This window comes from Nesoenas mayeri (assembly GCF_963082525.1).
Source record: "Nesoenas mayeri genome assembly, chromosome: 8".
NCBI lineage: Eukaryota > Metazoa > Chordata > Aves > Columbiformes > Columbidae > Nesoenas > Nesoenas mayeri.
Genome location: NC_137554.1, coordinates 28,459,622 through 28,479,308, shown reverse-complemented (window position 1 = coordinate 28,479,308; position 19,687 = coordinate 28,459,622). Strand labels below are relative to the sequence as shown.

The following is a 19,687-nucleotide window of genomic DNA, read 5'->3' as shown; positions in this document are numbered from 1 at the left end:
AGTGGGATCTGCTTTGCTCGCACCTGAGGAACTGCAGGTTGGACCTGAATTGATCTTCCTCGGAGTGAAAGAAGTTATTTATCCTGTAGTAAGTTTAATTCCCATGCCAAGCTCTTCTTTCTCGCCCATGTGCTTAGGGGAGCATTCTCTGCCCCTTTGCAGCCGGATGAGAAGCCCGCGAGCGTGCTCATGTGGGCTGAGGAGAGCGGTTCACCGGGAGGAATCGGATCCGGCGCAGGGGATGGCGCGGTGTCTGCGAGCCCACGCTCTCCGCCAGACAACTGCAGGGAGCCTGGCTGGGAGAGGTGAAAATCTAGCAAGTCTTTAGCTCCAGCTCAAATATCTCCAGTCTCAGCGCTTATTGAAACTGCAGAGGTCAGCACCAGGAAGTCTTGTGCTTGGATTGTGCCACCGTTGATATATGATTGCAACCGATGACTTGAAACTGAGAGTCAGCTCCAGCTTTTGGTATTTTATGACTTTATTCTTGCAATCCATCTTCACTGGAGGATGTTACAGACATTTCTGAATTGGGAATTGCAGACTTGCCACTGGTACCTGCCCACAGGCAGTGCCTTCTGCTGCCAGCACCCTTTTGTAGTTTAGAGGGTTCAAACAGCCGCTCAGCTCCTTGAGAAGAGTTGACTGAGACACCCGTTCCCCCACAAGGTTGCGTACAGATCTACTGATTCCTCCTCTGCTGTAACCTTTAGGTGGAAAGCTTCTACTCTCTTAAAAATTCTATGCTCTCATTTGGCAGTGCTGAAGTGTCTCTCCCTAGGTTAAATAACAGCATGGATTTTATTTCATTTTATTTTTTTTCCAAGGATATGTATCTGTAAAGCTGTTTTTACATTTCATTTGTTTTTGTTTATGGAAAAAAAAATAGTCTATGGTGAAACCGGTAGAGATGGCATCTGGGAGTGCTGGTAAAACAGAGGAAGGACCTTTTGCAAAGAAAGGCTGGTGTGGCTTCTCTGACCTCTGCAGCAGCTGTTGTGCAGCTGGACAGCTGTGAGGACAGACTTCCCTGGCGCCTGGCACTCTTTCAGCATTTGTAATAGGTGCTGTCCTACGTGAGCACAGTGCTTTCTGGGTCAAGATCCATGTCTGCTTTATGCCGCTAAGTCTTAATCCCCTATTTGGCTTTGAAATTTAGGACCAGAGCCTTAAATAAGCATTACAGGCTGATGGGAACCTGTCAGTCCTTTCCCAGGTTTCTGTAACCATGCACCCTTTAGGTTAATAAGGAGAGCAATATAAAAGATCAGTGTTAGCTGGTGCTTTCATTAATTTAAAGGTTCATAAATCTCTGAAGTACCGGATGGTGCTAGTGCCGTCTCGTTGAGAAATTGGCCGTTAGTAACTATAACTAACCGGGTAGAGAGAGTTGTAATCAAAGGTAATGGGCCATGAAAACTGTCTGATTTGAAAGCAGCAAAACTGCTGTTCAGGCTTAGAGAGAAAGTGGACTGGGATTGAGGGGGAATCTAATTGACAGTCAAGAGGATTTCCTCCGCCCTTTCTTTAACTCTTTTTCTGCTAGAGACTTTGGCAGATCTAGCAGTAACAGTCATTCTTGCAACTTCTAACATCAAAGAACAACTAAAGTGTTAAGTAAACTGAGCCATGGTCAGGCTAATGGCCATGCTGAGGGCATGTAATCTCAGTGATATTAAGTGTGAGGGTGAAGGTAAGTGAGGAAGATGTCAACAGACATGACATAAATGGTTGAAAGAAAGCACTGGGCAAAATAAGGAGCCATGGGAGAAGCAGAGCTGTGCAGAGCTCCTCCATGGAGACTGGGCATTTCTGGGAAAGAGCTTGGTTGGAGGAGACTGGGCTCTTCTGCCAGTAAAAAACCATCAAGGTGGGAGAGGACATGGGTAGTTGCATGCAGAAGGGAAAAAGCAGGAATGTTATTTGTAATAAAAGTGAGGAGATGGTTATCTTCTTTTATCATCAGGAGCGAAAGGTCACCAATAAATCTTGAAGCATTTCTTCCATATTTGTTCAATGCTGTGATGCGCTGCCACTGCATTTAGATGTCTTTGACACTCTGTCATGAATTATTCCTTTCTCTCTTTTTTTTCCCTGGCAGTTTCGAGTGTTCACTGCTCCCTTCCACAAGGTAGGCTTCGCAGATTTCTGGCTGGCTGATCAGCTCAACAGCCTGGTCGTGATACTCATGGATCTGGAATACATGATCTGCTTCTACAGCTTTGAGGTTCAGTGGGAGGACAATGCTGGACTTCTGGCAAATACAGGTAGCGTAAAGCTGACGGCCCATGCGAACGTGGGCAAAATGATCTGAAAAACACTGAGCAAGACAGTTCCGTAATCATCATCTGTCTGTTTTGAAGAGGGTTATCAGGGACGTAGGAAACTAAAATAATTGGCGTTCCTTGTAAACACAGCATTACAGAGATTCTCCCTTTTCTTACTTCCATCCAGAGAAATGGAATTTCACATCAGTGTTCATTTCCTAATCCAGCCATTTGGCCTGATTTATATGTTCATCAAGGAATTTATACGTGACACTTCTTGATTGGAGAGAGAAATCCATTTTCCTGGCATTGTTTTATTTCATAGTGGTTTAACCATGTATTTGATTTTAGCATGTTCTGTTGCTCAGCATGAAAATGAATCGCATGAGCTTGTTAACCACGATTTTCTGTGCTGTAGCCTGAATCTTACAGGCTTCATCACAGTGCCCTGGAGCAAGAGAGGGTTTAGGAACTTCCTCAGAGCTCGTTAATGCCACCCCTTATTCAATTAGAGTTGACGCTGTGACGCCGGGCTGTGCGTGCTCTGCCTCTCTTCTTCCCAGCCAGAAAAGCCGCATGGTTGGCATATGAATTTTCGACTTTGGCCTTCCCAGAGGCAAACTCGTACCTGTCTCCCCCAGGATCGGGCTTTTGTCTTTCCATTTTAAGCGGTGGCTGCTGACAAATCGTGTTGGCTGATGGTTTTGACACCTGCTGAAAGAATTTGCAGTATGCTTCAATAAGCATCAGTGTTCACTTCGTTCTTCCAATCCGTCTGATCTTTCTCTTTCAGATGGTGTTGCAAGTAACTAGATATTTATTTATTTCAAATAATAATAAAAATAAGATAAAGCAACTGAGCAGATAACAACTTGTGCTCTTCCAGTCCAGTGTAATGATAACACAGTGCTTTGGGATAAATATCAACTAATAAGATGTCGCCATTAGTCTGAATAAGAAACAAATGTTTGTTAATGAGATGTTTGGTTTAGATGCGCTGAGCAAGACAATGTAAGAATACGGCCTGCTTGGGGCTTCCAGGCAAAGCTGGGGTTTTCCTGGTGTTTTTCTCAATAAAAAGAAGGGTTTCAGACAACGGTGTCATGTTGGTGTCGTTGCCTCTCGCCCCAGTTGTTGAAGCCATGAGTTGCTGTCGTGTCAAGTGATATTATGCTTACAGAAAGGAACATGACAGGAGTTTGCAAACTTACTGACTCTGTGTCCCTGAAACTTTCTTCTTGCAGATAATCAGATTTGTTACAGCTACTCCTACGGAGTGAGAGCCGTGGTCCAGTGCATCCCTGCTTGGTTGCGATTCATCCAGTGCCTGCGCCGTTACCGTGATAACAAACGGGCCTTTCATCTGGTTAACGCTGGAAAATATTCCACCACCTTCTTCGTGGTGACATTTGCAGCCCTCTACAGCACTCATAAAGGTATTGGTTATTTTGGAAAATCCTTTGCAAGTTGTGAGATTTGATTTTTACATGGGAGAAGCTTGGGATGTGGCCTCCCATTGAAGCATGAACTTTTGTCTTTTGGCATCTGTGAAACATCTCAGTGGAAAGGCAAAGGCCTGCCTAGCTTGCAAAGAGTATGTTAAGATCTCCCTTTAGGTTTTTTCACATACCTGGTCTGCTTAGAATGATGTTTCTGGAGCACAATAGAGTATTTTCAGGTTTCTCTCTCTAAAGGAGAAAACTGAAATACCTGTCCATTTTTTCTGTGAAGGGAGGTAGAATGGGAGATGTATAAGGTGGGGGATAACCTAGGAAATACTTCTCCCTTGGCACTTGTGAACTGCTAACCTGGATCATCTGAATAAAGTCACTCCATCATTCCTGAACACAGGGAGATGCGCACAGTGCTGGGAAAATGCCCTCCCTGGATTTTCCTGTGTGTCTCTATCCATGTATTTTCTACGGCTGATAGGAAGTTGTTTCCAATCCATTTAACTGCAGATTGAGCTCTGATCCCTCAAGTTCCCCATCTCCCTGGAAACGACAATTACTCGATTCTGCTCTTGTTCTGAAGGGAAAAAGCTTTTAGTTTCTGCACTTCAGGCAGCCGCCCTGCCTTTCATTGTTCTTAAGTCCTGAAAGCGGCGTTCTTTCATTTGAAAACATGTGCCTCCTATTTCTCCAGGAATTAGTGACTGCACACACTCCCGAGCAATTATTTATCCTGAAATATTATTGTGGTGGAACAGGGAGAAGTGTTCAAGGCATACTTCTGGTTTTTTTAGAGGGCTGGCAGAGTTATTAGAAACCTTCTAGCGGCCAAGAAATTGCTGTTTTGACATAGCTGGGCCTGAAGTCACACCAATAATGTTGGTCAAGACTTGAGTTTTAGCGGCAGAGACGTGCACTGATGTGGGCTGGCTGAAGGCTGGAAGTTGGATGCTCCGTATCCAGAGGGACGGCGGATGCAGCGCCTGACCCCTCTGAGCATCTCCTCCCGCTGCCGTGTCCCCCCAAGCTTGTTCCCATTTTAACTAATTTGCTTGGTGACATCCTGCAGCTCTTCATTTCCAGCCCTGCGGTCCCATTAGTCACCACCGCCAAACCCTGAGATGAGATACGTACGGATTGCCTGGCTGTAGTCACTGCTTATATGCTTTTATTATAGCAAATATAATCATGTATATAATTAATACATACTTTGCCTGTTCTGGGGAGGCTGAGTAATGCTTCTCCTTCCTGCGGGAAGGTTGGGATAAGTTTGGAACCTAGAGGAAAGCTAGCATCTGTCAAAATGTCCCGTCGAAGAATTTGACCCGTTCCTACTCCCCTCGGAGCCTGTATCTGTGCCCTGTTGTCATTGCTGCCAAATATCACTGGCGGGCAGAGAGTGGGTTGCAATGAGGTGTTTATAACTCAGGTAAATTGTTCCAATTGCTGAGAGATGTTCCTGACTCCCAGCTGTTGTCCGTTCAGTTTTATTATCGGGAATCAATAGCAGAGAGTTGTTGGTGTCATACAAAAAAAAATTTGGAAGCTTCAGGGCCTTTGGAAATTGTGTTAGCACTGATTTTGTAAGTGTCTGGGCTTGTAGTGATTTTTCAGAGGGCTGCCTAAAGACCTTGCTGTGTCTCGTCAGCCCTGTAGGCCTGTTCCCATCCTGCCATAACTGTACCTGTTAAAGCTCCGATTTTATCTGTGTGCTTTACATAGATTCCCAGTTCTTTTTGAACTTGGAATCAGATGGTCTTTTGTCAAGTTGTTATGATGTTACTGTTGAAAATAGATGCACAGCTCGCCCACACTTTCTCCGTGTCTGCCTGAGGATCACGAACACCCATCTCTTACCTACAAAACATCTGTTGGGGGATAGCTGCTTGCTTTTAAGAAAGCAGACAGTGCCCAAAATAAGTGTCAAATTGGTAAAGCTCATTGCTCCTTAGACTTGCTCTAAATTGCAGTAAGTGATGAGCCTGTTAATTGCTGTGGTAACAAGAGTTTTATTTAAATAGTCTTTCAAACCCGTGTTTGCAAGCCTATGACCTGTGGAATAACAGCTTTTGGCTACCAGGACGAGAGTAACTGGTGGCCTTTTTTGGGAAGGTCAGCTAATGCACACCAGCGCCTGTTCTCCAACTGGGAGCCCTGGGGACATCGCAGCCCTCCAGAAAGCCTGGTGTTCCTCCCATGATTTGAACACGGAATCATTTGTAGCTGCTCTGTAGGCTTTTAGCTCGTGTCTGCCGGCTGGGGAAGATGGACTGTGTGGCTGGGGGTGTTTGCTGGTGTTGTAAATCAGCTAATTCACATAGAGTGCACTTATGACATTGTTGTGCTGTGGTTTTGTATGCTTGTTGGAAAACAACTCAAACTGAAGAAATGTTTAAATGCTACCGTATTATGTTTAAGTGATGTGTGCTGCTTCTAGTCATACTTGATAGTCCTTTCTCCAAACCTGCTGTAGTGAAGGATCTTCCCAGTTATACACTGTATTCTGGACTCTTGACTAGTATCTCAGTTTCCCTAAAATACCACTGTTTAATAATTCATATTGCTTGGGCAGTGCGTAATTCCGATTCTTCCTTTCCTTAGAGAAGCTGTTGCTTTATTTTTCTTCCTTTTGATTTAGATGCAGAATGCAATTTTCTCTGCTAAGTGCAGTTGGGATGTCGGACTGGTAGTATCTATTAGATTTTCTCTCCCAAACAGTCAATCCTGTTGTCCTGGGACTAGACCAGTTTTACAGAGTTAACACCGAGCTATCAGCTCCTGAATTAGTGAAGCTGAAGTGAGAGTAGCTACCCCTTAAGATGATTTGGGAGCGGGCAGCGGTGGTGTGGACGAGCACTGATGCAAGCTGCCTGCTCAGCAGCAGCCCCAGGGCAACTGTTGCTGAGCTCCCAAAGGAAGAATTCTCATTATTTTGGGGGTTTTTTTATATCACTCAAAGGAATGGGAAGCAAAGGCCGCGTTCTGTAAATATACTCCTGTGGGGTATGTTTGCACAGGCAAATGAGGCAGATCTGTAACTCTAAGCTACCTGGCAACTGGAGTGTGTGTCGCCGGCTCCTGCCTGCTCCCAGCATGGCTGAGCAGGTACCTGCCCTTGCTTTAACTTTCCTGCCCTTGCTTTAACTTTCCTGCCCTTGCTTTAACTTCCGCGGCAGTGCCGAGCAGCCTTCCCCTAGTGCCAGCCAACTGAATACTATATATGTATATATAATATATATTATTTAATCCCTATGGAAAACTACACGGTGCTGGGGAAACAAATTATTAAGCTCATGTCTACTGCAGAATATTTACCCGAAGTGCAGTGTTGTTTTGATGCACATCTGCTTTTTGATGTGTTTTTGCTCTGCCAAAAGCAGATGTGCTTTCCTTAACAAATGCACCGGTGTAGCTGCTTCCACTTCAGTCCAGCTTGTAGTTGTGTTCCACAGGGATCCCCTCACATATAAAGTGCATTTACATTTAATCGAGTGTGCTGACATACCTAGTATAGCCAGCCCTGATTTAATTCCTCACTCAGACGTGGTTTGGTCTTTATAAGATAGGATTGTTATATTAAGGTATTTGTCTTGTATGAGGAACAGTGCAACTAGAGTTGCCTTGTACTGTTCTGAGTGCTGGTCACTTCTTAAGCTTTATGCATGATTTATGCTCCAACTTTGTTCTTTGTAAAATGAGATGTTTCTTCATTTTGCTACTGTCTGTCAATTTTCTCTTACCTTGGTGCCTTTTGCTCCCACGGCATCACTGGAAGTTTCCCAGGGAATATAGGTTTGGCATCGGTGCATGAAGAACTGAGCTTCTCCAATGCTTTGTACTCTTACATCATTTTGCTTTGTGGGATTTGCTGTTTCAGCGTGAGCATTTGTGTGTTTACCTTGTTTTTTTCAGGAAAAAGTGTTAACTGCACTTAATAATGGATTAAAATTGGCTGTGTGGGATTTTATCCTTTAACTGAAAGACAGTTTCTGCAAGTTTTCATTGTCTCTCTGATTTACACACCTTATTCAATGAAACCGTTGTGGTCTGGGGACTATCCAGCTGTTTATTAACCTCTGAATTATTCCAAAATTAATCCACATGGCCTGGAAACTTGGGTAAACATCTCTTCTTTCACACTGCTCCCACGCACCTTCCAGGTACTCCAAATAAGAGTGCTGAGCGCTGGCTGTCAGTGGTTTGGAAGTGCCGTGGAGAGCCTTAGGTGGGTCTGAGATAATGTCACTGCCATGTACTTCCTCATTAAACAGCCCAGGAAACTGACAGTAATTAAAAATACAGGAATTATCTAAATAGGGCTGTCTCTAAAGAGTAGCACTTCTGTCCATGTTCTCACCATAAATTCAGAAACAGGCTTCTCCTGATGAAGTGATGTGGAATTTGCGATTTGTTTAAAGCCTGGGAAAGGTGTGAAACTCCTTGGTTTGCCAAGGAATAGAGACATGAAGTGTCGAGGCAGGAGTCATTCTTTGATTAATGGGCTTGTTCAGGAAGCTGTTGGACCATCCCTTACTAATAGAGAAGTTTGAGCAGGTCTGACCAGATGAAGATGAGTGGGAAATGTGCTGCTTTTTGAAAACAGAGTGGAAAATTCCCAGGTCTTGTAGCTGGGGCCCACTCCTCATTAATCACGATGGCTTCAGCTGCTACCAGCGGTGACACTGGCTGGTGTAGCCACTTCATGCTGGAATGGATCGCTGGTTCTCTCTCTCTGTGTCCCACCACAGCTGCCCTGGGAGGAGTAGGACTTGCAGGTGGAGGATGATGATGGAGGGGAGGATGATGATAACATCAAATTGCACTGGGAGCTATGGGGGGATACCTGGCTGCACCTCAGCTCTGTATTTAGTGGGTTGTGTCACCTCCTCCTGGTTACTGCCGTGTTAGAAGCTGCAGGGTGCAACCCCTGTGGGGTGAGTTTACTGGTAGGTAGAACAGTAATTAACTGTGATCCTGAATGGTTGCAGCAGGAGGGGAGGGCAAGGTGAGGTGAGAACCGGGACTAAAATGACTTTCACAGAGATCAGGCATTGGTGCAGCAGCTTATAATACCTCAGTTGAGAAACGTCATTTCTAGGGAGTGGGGTAAAGCAAAATAAATGGACGTATAGAATTCAAGTACAAATCTCATGAATGACTGAAACAAGCAGCTATTGTGAGATCCTGTTCCCTAGTGTTTGTGTTGATACGAGATCTCCTGTGTCTCCCCCTCTTTCTCAGCACTGCGGCAAGCCAGATCATTTGATTTAGATGTCACAAGAGCCCTGTAGAGCGTTTGGATTGACCTCTTGAAGTAAAACAAACTTTGTAATGGGATTAACTGGCTTCTTTCCTGGCTGCTTTCTTAATACTTGCAGTTTTTTTGCGGCTTGCCTCAGCACAGCATCCTGGCAGCTCCATCAGGAAGATTACTTGGAGCCGAAACGTGCAACGTCTGTCACATTGCTGTGAGCTAGGATGAATTTTTGTCTGAAACCCTGTCAACCCGTGCCCAGGAGACCTTCAGTAATGAGTTGTATTCATTAGCCAGTCTTTCTGATCCTTCCCATCAGAGCAGCGACAGTGTCATTAGTGAAGAATTGGAGGCATTGCCATGGGCAAACATCTCCATCCCAGCCTTTGACCTCCTCCCAGCTTTGTCGTGGGTCTCGGCAGCACCGTGGGCGAGCCCGGCTCCTTCACGCCGGCTCGTCAGCTGCTCTATTGCTTAGGCACAAGTCCCGGTGATGGTTCTTTGGGGTTGAGCTGGGGAAGGGTGAGGAGCACCCCAGCAGGACCACCCTGGTCGGGTAAGTGAGCGGGACATGAGACGGGAGCCTGGGAGGGGATTTTGGGAATTGCCACTGCACCCTGAGTGTCAGCACAAATGAGGCATGTAAATCCCAGAGGGAAATCTTCCTGGGCTTTGTAGGTCTGCAAATGTCAAGCAGGACGTTCCTGGTGCCAGCAGCCTCAGCACCTGGTGCTGGGTGATTCGTGCTGTCGCTTCTTCAGCTTGCAGCTGGGAGAGAGATGGATTTTAATAGCTGGGATTTGGAAAGCGGACTAATAGTAACCGTTTGTGTGGCTTAATACACTGCAGTGTTAAAGGTGGCTGGAGAAGTGGGAACACTAATGAATAGGGTGTGAGTAAAAAGGATGGCCTGGTGACACCTCGTTTCATGGGCAGTCAGGAGGGGAAAACCTGACCTTTTTTTAATGGAACAATTTAAGAAAAGCAACTGACAGCATCAAGTGATTTTTCCTTTCAAATGTATGCAGGTCTGGAACTCTCTGCTGCAGAAATCTGAGAGATGCAATCATCCAACAATATTTTTTTTAATTTTGATTTTTGTGGTTGCTATTATATCTTGAAGGAATCTGCTTTTGGATCTCAAAGCTGTATAGAGGTAGCAGATGACATTGGGTCCCAATCCCTAAATTATCCAGCGAAGGCCCCTATTGCCACGTTATTGATTTCTGATTGTGAACCCAGATGTTCTTGTTAGTGAGACTGCTGGCAAACGGTTAGATTGGAAACCCCGTCCTCCTCAAAGTAGCAGTTACACTTCTCAAATGCTGGAGAAGCCACCAGAAGAAGACTCAGATCAAATCTCAGCCATGGCTGATGTGCTTTTTCCTGTTTGCAATTAAATCACGTTCTTCTGTTTGAGAGATATAAGCAATGAGATTGCTGCTGTGTCTTGAAATTAGACACAGTCATATCGTCCTACAAACTCTATGCAAACCTGCAGAGTGTTTTTAGTCAAAACACAATTTGGGGATTTCCCTACTCCACAAATGTAGAATCTAACTAGAAGAAGAAATGAGATGTTGCCCCTTGACAGTTCTTTGCTGCGCTGTATCTTGCTGCTTTGCTTTAAATCGTGCCCGGAGGCTATGGCGGAAGTTTGCAGAGTCTAACGAGAAGGTTGTTCATGCAAAATGGTTGGTATTTGACTAAGCCCATTGGTGCACGATGGCGATTTCTCCTTGTGCTCCTCCAGGTTATTTGCCTTTTCCCTACGTTAAGTCCACCGTGTGCCACGGCTCTGCCATGGATCAGTGTTAAGTAGCAGTACGTGCTGGCTGGGCAGAAAGGCACTGCTGCTGCTGCTCCTTTGTTAAGCCATGTAATTACTGAGGGATCGGTGGTGCTGCACTTCAGGCAGTAAGGTGTTAGACAGATGCTTTGGGATGTCATTGCGGTGGCAGTTCTTGTGGAGATAAGTCACTTCTGGCTGTCACCCCCCTCCCGTTGTGTGCCGGGATGGAGTTAATGGGCACATGTCATCCCCAGGCAGAAAGTGTGTGCCCTGTGCTCTAGTGTCTGTGCTTGGTTAGCACACTGTAAATATCTATATTTTTGCCTTGATTCTGCTTGCATCTGTGATTGAAAGGCTGGTCACCAAAGGAGACTGAATTTGGCATGCCTTGGCCAGGAGGTTTTTAATTGGCGCTGGAGGCAGAACTGCCCCGGTGGGGTCAGTTTCGCCTGATGTCGCAGGGTTTACTTGCCCGTGTTTCCTGATAACCTCACGCTTCTCCCAGCTTTTATCATGGCTTTTATCATGGATCTCACCATCAGCAGAAAGCCCAGCCAGCTGTGGCGGCTGACACACCAGGAGTGCTTATCGAGGGCCATTGTGCTCTTATCCGGAGCTTCAATATTACATGGCATTGATTTTTGCTGTGTTGAATACTATATAGTGTTTACATTCCCCAGAATAATTCAGCAGGGTAAACAGATAGTATTCTTTGGAAGTAAAGTCAATATTAACAGCGTTCGGGATAGTATTTGCTGTCTAGCTTTGATGGAAAGCAACCTTTCTCTTGCCTGTGTTTAGAAGGGGCTGTAATTTCTGCAGAGCATTATTCTCTCAGAATGCTGGTCAGATATTTTGTCCCCTGGGGCTGCGTTTGGGATCCAAGATATTGTCTATCAGCAATTTTTGCAGGCAGTAAATTCTGCTGCTGCAAGTGCCTTTGGCTGTTTTCTAGGACTGTGGCCATTCACAGCTTCAGCTCGAAGGTAGGAACCATCCATTATTTATCTAGTTGACCTTCTGGAGCAATTTGTTAGGTGTGTTTGTGTAGAGCATCTACTGGAATTGACTTTTATAGGGTAAACTTGAGGATGCTAATGGATATTCAGTGGTGAAAGTTGCAAACAGCCCCCATGGTAAAACTGCTTCCCATTGACGTTGCAGCAAATGAAGATGTTGGGGCACTGCGGACTCGAAGAGCCTCTGAGGTAGCTGAACACCTTCACGTTGCAGACACACTCACATGAACATATATTAAAATCTGCCCATTGACAGGGAGGATAAAGCTGCACCTGCAACTTTACACACCGAGTTTTGTGCTTCTGTATGTGCTGTTTTGAGTAACGGTTGCTTAGGAAGTTGCTATGTGGTGGTGGTGCCCTTTAGAGCGTGGAATAGAAGGGTCCTTCACCCACCTCGTGCTGCAGTCCACAGAACATTGAAAACTTGGTCTTTTTTTTCTCTAAGAGAGGCTGAGATCTCCCAGGTGTCCGGGCTGCTACGTTCATCCTGACACTATGACTCTCTAATGGTTTTTGGTGCTTTCTAGCACATCATTAAACAAAGAAAAAACACCAGGATGAAACAGTTCCTGCTCAAATAGACCCTGACATCATCATACATATGCACAGCTCCTGAAAAACTGGCAGCCCTCTGGGCAGAATATGAATGCCTTGATTTTCTAGCCCCCTGAGCAGCGATGAAGAGGGGCCACTAGGACCAGCCAGTGGAGATTGAGATATAATTGCTTGCCTAGAGCAGAAACATATTTCTGTACACCAGCAGAATACCAATGAGGACAGAAGGAAGGAAGGTATCAAACAGAATCACAGGCAGAAGGAAAAGGAGGATAAGTGGTTAAAGGAAGGGATTCAAAGGCCAAGACAATAGGCTAGTTCTGGTTAGAGCATTTTATCGAGGAGAAGTTGGGGGGTTTTTAATGGATTTTTTCAGGAGCTGAATGCATTACAGAGCCGGTCGGTGAGAAAGAGAGCAGGAGCAAGGGGCAAGCAGCGTGACCCCAGGTGCCTCTGAAAGGACTGCTGCAGAAATAGGGGCAGGGAAAGGGACCTGACACCACGAGAGTAACCTAACTAGAGCAAGCATAGCCTTTGGAGGTTGATGGGGTTAATGCCACCAGATTTCTTACTTGGGCCTTTTTCTTCCCAGGGTTCATTCTTTCTGTAATTGCACACAGCATCCTTCAAGGCAATTTAGGTTTAAGCAGCACGAACCTTTGAAATCTCCTTCCTATGTAATTGCCAACCTAGGATGTAGTTTTGTTAGTCGTTTACAAATGCTCTTCAGCCCTGCAGCTGCAGGACGTGGCTCACGCCGGGATGTGGCTGAAGGCACAGAGCTGCCTTCTCTGCGTCTGCTCCATGGAGATGTGAAGTAAGAATCTGTGAATTCTTGTGTTCTGTCCTGAAGTGGGGGGATGGAAGGCATAATGACCTAACCTTCAGACCTAAGCTTGATAGGAACACACAGCTTCACAGGGTAGTTTGGAGCATTTTAGATGCTTTGAAAGCACTTAACTACCTCTCTGAATTATTGTTTAGGGTCTGGTAGTGGAAACTAAAAATGGAGATCTAATGAACTAAAAATAATGTTGGACAGAATAGGCTTAGTATGTCTGAGTCACTGAATGTCAGCATCTGCCCTTTCTTCCTGAAATAATGTTGTGGAGGCTTTGGAGGAGCTGGTGGGGGTGAGGAATTAAATCTTGCGGTAGAGCCCTAATTGCTGAGCTCCAAAAACCTCACCTGTGTCCTGTTTGGTGGGCAGCTGTGCTTAAAAAATGAATAGGAGAGGCGGTTTCAAAGCAGCAGGGTTGATGTGCCGGGACACCGAGCCTGCAGGGTCTGTGCCGGCTGACGTCACGGCTCTGCGGCGGCGGATGACGCGATGCAGGACCTGTCCCCGGGTAAAGCCGAGCCTACGGAGGACGCCAGTTTGCTGCTCAAAGGCTTCCAGCCTTGCGCAGAAAGCAGGGAAGCGAGTCCAGCCTGTGAGCTGCCGCAAACCCCGCGTCCTTCCCCTCCGCCGATGTGAAGCGTCGCCGCAGATGGGCTTTGCTGCATAAGTGGCTTTAATAGATTTGCTTTTAGAGGGGAGTGTTTTGAACGGAGAATGAGCGCATGTGTTTGACCTATATCCTACGCATCATGTCCAGGAAGCCTGAAGGGTGTAATGGGAGGAATGTATTCTTACACGATGCCTCTCATTTTCAACTCCATTAATTATTATCGGATTGCTGCCTTTATGTTGTAACTGTTAGAAATGAGAAGGAGAGAGAAAATTGCCCTGTCGCTCCCTCTGTGATCAGCTTCGGGGGTTCTGTTGTTTTAAAGCCACGTATATGGAAAACAGCACTGTCATTTAGCGTGGCAGCATCGGATTTGGACTGGAAACATTATGGGTTTTTTGTACTGGAAGTGTTATTGGCTTTGTTAGAAAGAATCGGTGAGTGAGCAATTACAGTGGCTGCACAGAAAGGAGGCAAGACTCCCAACACCAGCGAGATGCAAAGCAACTCAGCTTGGCAAAGCGTTACAATATATTGTATTTTTATGAACTTTATGACCCAGATTTGCTAATTAAAAGCAAACAGAATGACCAGATCCATTTGTTTTTACCCAGCTGACTGATGTAAGGAAATTTAGCTGAATTGAGAGAGCAGCGTAACCTTTTTGAGGGGGGACAGGAAACAGCTTAGTTGCAAAAACGAATCCACAGGAGAGCAGACTTTGGGTCCACAGTCCTGTGTTTCATAAAGAGAAGCTCTGCCTGGGCATTTAAATACTGAGTCTTCTTTGGCATTTATACGTACATGTTAACATTTTGCCTTCTTTTTGCTTAATTTGCCACCACAACCTCTGAAATGGCCACTGGAAATTCCCGTGCTGCCCATCCCCTTTCAGGCTTTTAGCACGTTAATCCACAGTTGCTTATATTCAGGCAAACTAAAATATTCTCTGACAAAACCCTCCCAACCAAGCACTGCCCGATTGTGTTTTCTTTTGTACAAGCCGGTGTCCCTTGTGAAATAATGGCCCTCAGCTTCCACCTGCCGTTCAGACTTAGAATGACAGGTCTACCACAAGTTTCAAGAAAAAATTAGCACAAATTATAGTCCCAAGTGCAAAACATTACATGAAATTAAAGCAGAATTAATATACAGCTGGTCCTGATAAGGCTTTTGGTTTGTTTCAGATTAACTAGACAGATTTTCCCAGAATTTGAATAAAAGGGGTGTTATTTCCACTGATCAAATCATCTGAATTGTAGCTATTTTAGGAAGCAATCTGCTTTAAGTTGTACAGAAGTATGTTGTTCTTCTCTTTTCCAGCTAAAAACCACAGTGACACCCAAGTGTTCTTCTACCTGTGGATTATCTTCTATTTCATCAGCTCATGCTATACCCTAATTTGGGACCTGAAGATGGACTGGGGTCTCTTCGACAAAAATGCTGGTGAAAATACCTTTCTTCGAGAAGGAATTGTCTACCCACAGAAAGTGCGTATACATTAGAGAAGGCTTTTACTATTTTAATGAAATGTGTGGAGCATGTTGCAGGTGACTGCTGGTGCTTCCTGAGTGCTGTGGGCTGGGATTTTCTTGTTGTATAGTTCATTTTGCTAGCTGTATGGTTCAATTTTTTGACACTGAGGGTGGTGAAACACTGTCCCAGGTTGTCCAGAGAGGTGGTGGATGCCCCATCCCTGGGGACATCCCAGGCCAGGCTGGACGGGGCTCTGAGCAACCTGAGCTGGTGAAGATGTCCCTGCTCATGGCAGGGGTGGTACTGGATGAGCTTTGAATGACCCTTCCAACCCAGATTATTCTGTGATTCTGTTATTTATTTGAAAGAAATCATGTCATGTTTTTCACTTCTCTGGTGGTTGAACAGCAAATTCTATATCTTCCTGAAGGCCTGAAGAGGTCTGTCTTCTGTGCAGCACATGTACGATGACCTGTCCTGATTGCCTCTCTTATTCTTCAGGCATACTACTATTGTGCCATTGTAGAAGATGTCATCCTGCGTTTTGCGTGGACCATCCAGATCTCCCTCACATCCATGCAAATCTTTCCGTACGCTGGGGACATCATTTCGACTGTATTTGCCCCGCTTGAAGTATTCCGGTAAGGCTGCTGGATCTAACAGTTTGTTTCACTTTTATGTTTTTATTACTTGTTTTAACATCAGCACGATGGGAAATGACTTGCTCCTTGGACATGGAAGATACTAGTCCTTGAAAATGGAAGACTAGGTCTGACAGGAACATTTAATCCAAGCAGGGTGCTGAGTGAAGAAAGCTGTGGAGGGCTCCGCAGCAATGTGGGGCTGTGTTTGCAGTTTCCTCTGATCGTAGACCTAATCTATAGGGTTTTGTTATTACTAAATTTCTCCTTAAAATTACCTTGTTGCAATTTCCAGATGAAACTTCCCTTGATTCTCAGATTTACAGTTATTCTCGAATCTCTGCTGCTTTTCCAAACATTAATTTGGGTTCTACGTCATCGGTTTGGATCCTGTAAGGCTGTAAGCCTCTTTATATACTTGTACTCTAGTTAGAGACCGATCCCCACAGCTTTCTGAAATGAGTAAAAGCGCTTGAAGCTGAACCTCCCCCAGGTACATGGTGGAGGTTGCATTTTGCTTGTCATGCCTTCTGCCTGCATGCTGTCCAGACGAGGGCCGTCATCATTAGGACAAGGAATGAGCCTGACAGATCTGTTTTTCTCCAGAGGGCTGGGAAGATGTTGCAGCAGATGCTGCTGTTAGTCATTTGCTGTTTCTTCATAGTCCCAGGGCGTTCCCAGAGGCACTTAGATCACTGAGAACAGTCCGTGGTATCTAGGCGCAGGTATCAGTGCTTCACCCAACACAGGCGGTGCCCATAAAAGTGGAACCAAATTGGTAATTTTCACTTTTTTCCTCCACCCAGGCGATTTGTGTGGAACTTCTTCCGCCTGGAAAACGAGCACCTGAACAACTGTGGTGAGTTCCGTGCCGTGAGGGACATCTCCGTGGCACCGCTCAACGCCGATGACCTGACGCTCTTGGATCAGATGATGGACCAGGAGGATGGTGTACGAAACCGCCGCAAGAACAAGCAGTGGAAGCGCAGCCAGAGCGTGTCCTTGCGCAGACCTCGCCTTGCTTCACAGTATGTTTTGCCTCTCCTCTAGCACAACAAACCAAATCACGTGTTGGAACTGTTGTTAACGCATGGTGGCCTTTTATGGACTGGGTAATCATGCAAAGATCACAGTCTAATAGTTACTCAAAGGGAGGACAGGTCCAATTAGTAAGTGACTATTTCTCTGATGGAGGGTTGATCCATCCTTTGCATCATCTTGGGGCTCTGGTAAACCACTGGAAAAGAGAGTTCCCTTTACAAAACTCCCCTTCTGCAAGAAGTAGCCTGTAGCCATTGCCAGAGGTTGTAAATCCAAACCTGGAAGAGAGGTTCTCTTGAACTGGCCATTTCCAGGTCTGAAACCACCCCAACGTTTCAGTTATGTTTTGGTTGATGTTTCCTGTGTGACATCTCAGACTCCTTCCTCTCCTAAATGGCCATGCCATTTTTCTCCCCACCCCACCTCCTTACAGCCTAGACATTTCCCCACCTTTGGCCAAGAGGCAAGCTTGGGCTCCCTGGGGTGCTGAAGCACAGCATGTCAGCGGTGTTGTGCAATTCCTGCAGCACATTTCCCTCTTCCATCACTAGATGGGAGGACGGGGAGCCGGTGTCTGTCACACAAAGGGTGTGCTCTGGCCTGAGCCGCAGCACTTGGGCCATGTTTGTCTCGTATCGGTGTTGGCTCAGAGTACACAGATATGACTGATACCAACAGTCTTCATGTGGCTGCTAGACACTGAAAAACTTGATGCAGAGGGGATGTGGGCCAAAGCCTGTTTGAATTCCCTACCACCATGTCTGTTTACCCTTTGGACATAGAATCATTTTGTTTGGAAAAGACCTTTAAGATCATCAGGTCCAACCATTAACCTAACGCTGCCAAGTTCACCACTAAATTATGTCCCTGAGAACCTCATCTACACATCTTTTGAACCCCTCCAGGGATGGTGACTCCACCACTTCCCTGGCAGCCTGTTCCAGTGCCCGACAACCCTTTCCATGAAGAAATTTTTCCTGATATTCAATCTAAACCTCCCGTGATGTAACTTGGGGCCATTTCCTCTCATCCTATCATTTGTTACTTGGGAGAAGAGACCAACACCATCCATGTTCCAACCTCCTTTCAGGCAGTTGTAGAGAGTGAGAAGCGAACTGGGACGTGTCCAGCATCTTCCAAAAGAAGCTGCTGTAGCTCTGAGCAGCTGGGGCAGGTGGAGCAGGCGCAGTGTGGCATGGGCAGAGCCACGGGAGGAGGATGCTCAGGTACAGCTGGGACGTATTTATACCGCTCTGCTATTCCCAGTGAGAGTGGGAGAGTGCCAAACAATTCCAGCAGAGGGAAAAAATTCGTCTCTGTGGAAGAAACATTTCCAAGCACACTGCAGTGTTATTGTCTGCATGTAGCAATGGAAATTTCTTCTCCCCAGTGAGCGTTTCCTGTGTGTTTTCTTTTTCGCAGGTCCAAGGCTTCTGACACCAAGGTATTGATAGACGACCTAGCGAATGAAGCGAACACATGAGATGGCCGTGGTCTCCGATGCCGCCTCCTTTGTTTTCTCGTTCTGTTCCCCTCTTCCCCAAGTAACCCGATCTCTGGTACAGTTCCAGCTGAAAACAGGAGAAAACACTGAACACATTTTCCGAGCTCTTCCAGACCAGATCCTATGGACTCCAACAAGCTCACTGTGTTTCGTTTCTTTTCTTCTGGGTTAATTTTAATGTTCTATTTAAAAAAAAAAAAAAAAGAAAGAAAAAAAAAAGAAATAAAATATTTTACTTTGTTTTGCCAATAAAGAGGACAGTTCAGGAAAGAAGGATTGTTTACAGTCTCAACAAGGACATACAAACCTATCTGGATAACGAAGCATCGTAGGGACTCCCTCATGGGACAGTGCCGAGAGCACCTTCGGTTTCTGCTTGGCCCGGTTTTGACTGGTTGAAACCGGACTTAAGTTTTTAAACCTGATGTTTTTGGTTTTGTTTTGGGTTTTTTTTTCTTCATATCCAGCGCTGAGGCACTGGCTGCACTTGCAGGGAAAGTGCACTTAGAGCAGTATCTTCATTCATGAAGCTACTTTTTAATTTGATGTAACTTTTCTTATAATTTTTTGAAAAATATGATGTATCTGTTGCATATAGTTTTCACATTATTTATGAAACTTAACAACCATATGAGAGTGATTTTGAGTCCTGTGCAATCACGGTTGTAAACGGTAAAACAAAGCCAGGAATGTACATCTGGATCTCCAGGGTTGTGGGGTGATGCCCTGCAAATACCCCTCGCGTGAGACTTCTTGCACCTCTGTTTACCTTTTCTCTCTTTCTTTCTTTTCTGTTTTTATTTTAAACCAAAGTTTCTCTTTCGGTTCGGTGCCAACTTTCCGTGCAGATGATCCTAAAGGCCCTTTTGAAAGGAGAACTTGGGTCCTACCAACAGTGCAAAAACCAGGCGAACTAAGGCTTCAGAACTGCGTTCTCCGGATCAAAACCCAACATTTTTCAAAGCCTTAATAGATGGCGTGAGGGCACCCCTGTAGCGAGCAGGGACGTTTCCTGGTGTTCTCCTGCAGAAGTGGAGCGGGACGGGGCGAGGAGGTGATGGATTCCACGAGCAGTTGCGCAGGGATGGGATTTTGGGAGCGGTTGTGCGTTGGAGAGCTGTTGGGGAGCACGGAAAAGATGGTGTTGTGCCTACAAGAAGCCGGGAGGAGACCTGTTTTTGAATTTCACCTTCGGTGAAATTCAAAAACAGGTCTCCTCCCGGCTTCTTGTTT

At 45.6% G+C, this 19,687-nt stretch overlaps 1 protein-coding gene across 2 annotated transcripts in view; it reads left to right on the top strand.

Moving 5' to 3' along the window:
- XPR1 (xenotropic and polytropic retrovirus receptor 1) overlaps positions 1 to 19,047 on the top strand; it is a 104,205-nt gene extending 85,158 nt beyond the window's left edge. For both annotated transcript variants that reach the window (XM_080348527.1, XM_080348526.1), the window contains exons 10-15: positions 2,102 to 2,267; positions 3,512 to 3,703; positions 15,116 to 15,282; positions 15,770 to 15,909; positions 16,716 to 16,937; positions 18,373 to 19,047. In XM_080348527.1, coding sequence (XP_080204653.1) covers positions 2,102 to 2,267; positions 3,512 to 3,703; positions 15,116 to 15,282; positions 15,770 to 15,909; positions 16,716 to 16,937; positions 18,373 to 18,433 — 948 coding nt within the window. In that variant the 3' untranslated portion in view covers positions 18,434 to 19,047. The remainder of the gene's footprint in view (positions 1 to 2,101; positions 2,268 to 3,511; positions 3,704 to 15,115; positions 15,283 to 15,769; positions 15,910 to 16,715; positions 16,938 to 18,372) is intronic.
- The last annotated feature ends 640 nt before the right edge of the window (positions 19,048 to 19,687 follow it).